The 3,850-nt window shown below is 39.3% G+C and overlaps 1 protein-coding gene across 1 annotated transcript in view; it reads left to right on the forward strand.

Annotated features, from left to right (window-relative positions):
* LOC106875361 (uncharacterized) overlaps positions 1 to 3,850 on the forward strand; it is a 142,593-nt gene that overhangs the window by 128,295 nt on the left and 10,448 nt on the right. The window contains exons 45-46 of the mRNA XM_052966732.1: positions 464 to 586; positions 1,769 to 1,992. Coding sequence (XP_052822692.1) covers positions 464 to 586; positions 1,769 to 1,992 — 347 coding nt within the window. The remainder of the gene's footprint in view (positions 1 to 463; positions 587 to 1,768; positions 1,993 to 3,850) is intronic.

The raw sequence follows: 3,850 nt of genomic DNA on the forward strand, positions 1-3,850 counted from the left end.
TCATATCTATTTCTTTGGTAAACCCATGTACTGTCTGTAGTAGTGTTTCCAGCTGTTTATCATTTGTAGCGTATAGTTTTAGGTCATCCAAATATAAAAGGTGGTTGATTGTTTTTGCCGTAGCATTTGTATCTGCAACCCACTGCTTGGAATCGAGCTCAGAATCTTTGGGTTAACTTAAGAGCGCGGACTACTAACCTCAAGATTCCGAGTTCGATTCCAAGCAGTGACCTGAATAATAATAATAATAATAATAATAATAATAATAACAACATCGAAAAATACCTTAGGAATGAGAACCCAGGTTCGAAATTTCCCCAAGACACCTGATGAAGGCTGGAGGGTATATCAGCGGAAACGTTGTGTTAACAACAAACAAGATGAGGACAATTATCCATCAAATGTAAATAAGTAACCATATTTTACCTCAATTAATTTACCAATGTCTCAATCTCTTCTACAGACATTAATGAATGTCTAACCAACACAGATGATTGCGATAAAGTCGGTCAATGTATCAACACCAATGGTTCCTACGAATGTAGCTGTCCTAAAGGCTATTACATGAATAACAATAAATGCGAAGGTAACTCTTGTTAATCTTCCTTACGTTTTCTCCTTCTTCTCCTCCTCTTCCTTCTCCTCCTTTTCTTTTTCTTCTTCTCCCCCTCCTCTTTCTTCTCATTCTTTTTCTCCTCCGTCTTTTCTCCTCCTCCTCTTTCTTCTCATTCTTTTCCTCCTTCTCCTTTGTCTTCTCTCCTCCACCTCTTTTTCTCATCCTCCTCCTTTTCCTCTTCTTTCTTCTCATTCTTTTTCTCCTTTTCCTTTGTCTTTTTCTCCTTTTTCTCCTCCTCTTTCTTCTTTTCCTTCTCCTCCTCCTTCTTATCCTCCTCTTCTTCTCATTCTTTTTCTCTTCCTTTGTCTTTTTCTCCTCCTCCTTCTCCTCCTTTTCTCCTCTTCCTTCTCCTTCTCTTCCTTCTCCTCCTTTTTCTCCTCCTCCTTCTTATTCTTCTCCTTCTTATCCTCCTCCTCTTTCTTCTCATTCTTTTTTTTCTCCTTTGTCTTTTTCTCCTTTTTCCTCCTCCTTCTCCTCCTCCTCTCCTTTCTTCTTCTCATTCTTTTTTGCTCCTTTGTCTTTTCTCCTCTTCCTTCTCCTCCTCCTTCTTCTTATCCTCCTGTCCTTCTCTTCTCATTCTTTTTCTTCTTCACCTTTGTCTTGTTCTCCTCCTCCTTCTTCTCCTACTTCTTCTTCTTATCTTTTACTTCTCCTCCTCCTCCTTGAATAATGTTTAACTCAACCAAACAAAAGCACATGAGACAATTCAAAATATAATTTTCTTGTATCAATCAACCATAAGCTAAATCCCTTCCAGATTATCTAAGAGATTAACAACTAGTTAAGTCAATGATGACAATATTGATGACAATAAACTCATGTAAATTACATGTCAGCACATTATTGGAAATGATAATATTGATTACAATAAACACTTTACATAAATGATTTTCATAATTTATGCAGATAATTGGAAATGATAATGTTGACGTCTTCAAACTTATTCTCATAATTTATGCACATTACCGGAACAAGCAGTGTTGCTGACTATAAGCTCATTATGTAAATGATTCTCATAATTTATGCACATTATTAGAAGTGATAACACTGGTAACAATCAGCTTATTATATAAATGACTTTTACAATTTATGTACATTGTTTTTTCCTAATTTATGCATATCACTATAACTATATTTGTTTGAATTCTATAGATGTGGATGAATGTGAGATGAAAATAGACAACTGTGGCAATCATTCCAGGTGTATAAACACACCTGGCAGTTTCAATTGCAAATGCTGTTCTGGATATGAACTAACAGCTGATAATAAATGTACTGGTAAGTGGAAATCTTATTCTTTTGTTTGGTTCAGTTGTTGGTTTGCAGCAGTGTTTGGATCAAATCAACTCCAGTCTTTCACATTTCATCCCTCTGGAGCTTGATAAAATAAATGAATCTGTCCAAATACCAGAGATGATTTGCCAGCCTTTTCCTCCCACCATTATTCTTAGGAGAGTCACAGGTAGAGTCATCAGGCAACACCTCCATAGTGTCCTATGATAAGCCACTGTCTTTACACTTTCCAGCAGGATTTCCTAGATCCATATTAGGAACTTTGCTTAATTACCCACCTTCATTCATCATCATCATCATCATCATCATCATCATCATCATCATCATCATCATTATCATTGTTTAACGTTTGTTTTCCATACTAGCATGGGTTGGATGGTTTGACTGGGAACTGGCAAGCCAGGAGGCCGCACCAGGCTCCAATCTGATCTGGCAGAGCTTCTACGGTTGGATGCCCTTCCTAACACCAACCACTCCAAGAGTGTAGTCGGTGCTTTTTACATGCCATCAGTAAGGGAGCCAGTCAAGCGGCATTGGCATTGGCCACATTTGGATGGTGCTTTTTACATGCTACCAGCACAGGAGTCAGTCAGGGTGGGGAGGTTGGCATTAACCATATTCGGATGGTGTTTTTTACCTGTCACTGGCATAGGGAGCCAGTCAGGTGGCACTGGCAACGACCCACACAGAATATACAATCATACAGACATCCATCCATCTTCTCCGGGGAAGATGACCTACCTCCTCCATCAGGTCCTATTAGAAGCAGCCATCCTCACATTTTCCTGTTGGAGTCCCAAGTGTGACCAACAAAGACTATAGATATTATCCAACCATCTCATTCTTAGTTGACCCTTAGATCTCTTGCAGTTCTTTTCTGTAGCATTCTCCACATTGAGAAGTCATTGCTCTGGTACCATGGACATGAGATTAGACTGTTGACTAGCCACCTTTTCTAAATTTCAGATTATTATTATTATTATTATTATTATTATTATTATTATTATTATTGAGTGAGAGAGCAGTGCATGCCATCAAAGTGACACTGGGGTAAAACATATGAAGCCCATTATACCCATCATGACTACCCGTCTGATAAGGGTACACCAGGCACATGCATCACAACCATATGCGCGTGACATGGTGATCTCATATCAAGATAAGCAACACATGACCTTGCAGGTGGAGCCCAGTTAGAATTTTCTTCAGATTGAGTAGTCCATCCCGCTCAAATGGTCCCTGAATAAGGTTTGTTTAAGGATGTTGAGCAAAACACCCATGTTTCCAGAAGTTAATTATCCAAATCTCAAAGAATTCCTCTCAACACATGGCTATGGTGCTCCCCCACTACTTCTGCTCATGATCAGAGATGTGCATATTGTCAGCCACCAAGGGACATGCTCAACTGGTAAAGGTCAAACAACTGACAAGCAAATCTGTGGTATTGAGCAGAATAATATTTGCTGTAGCCCCTCTTTTATACCAAGACAAAACAATGCACATGATAGCACTTCCAATCAATTAAGCCATGAAAGCCACTGCATGGTACTGCATCCAGGCCGTTACCAGTGCTGCCTGACTGGCTCCCCGTGCCGGTGGCACATGAAAAGCACCATCCAAATGTGGCTGATGCCAGTGCCGTCTGACCGGCTCCCGTGCTGGTGGCACATAAAAAGCACCCACTACACTCTCTGAGTGGTTGGCGTTAGGAAGGGCATCTAGTTGTAGAAACCTTACCAGATCAGATTGAAGCCTGGTGCGGCCTCCTGGCTTGCCAGTCCTCAGTCGAACCATCCAACCCATGCCAGCATGGAAAAAGGATGTTAAACGATGATGAAGATGATGATGATATATATATATATATATATATAAATTACATTATTTATATATGTATATATGTATATATATATATATATAAATTACATTATTTATATACATATA

Source organism: Octopus bimaculoides, chromosome 3 (assembly GCF_001194135.2).
Source record: "Octopus bimaculoides isolate UCB-OBI-ISO-001 chromosome 3, ASM119413v2, whole genome shotgun sequence".
NCBI classification, from domain to species: Eukaryota; Metazoa; Mollusca; class Cephalopoda; order Octopoda; family Octopodidae; genus Octopus; species Octopus bimaculoides.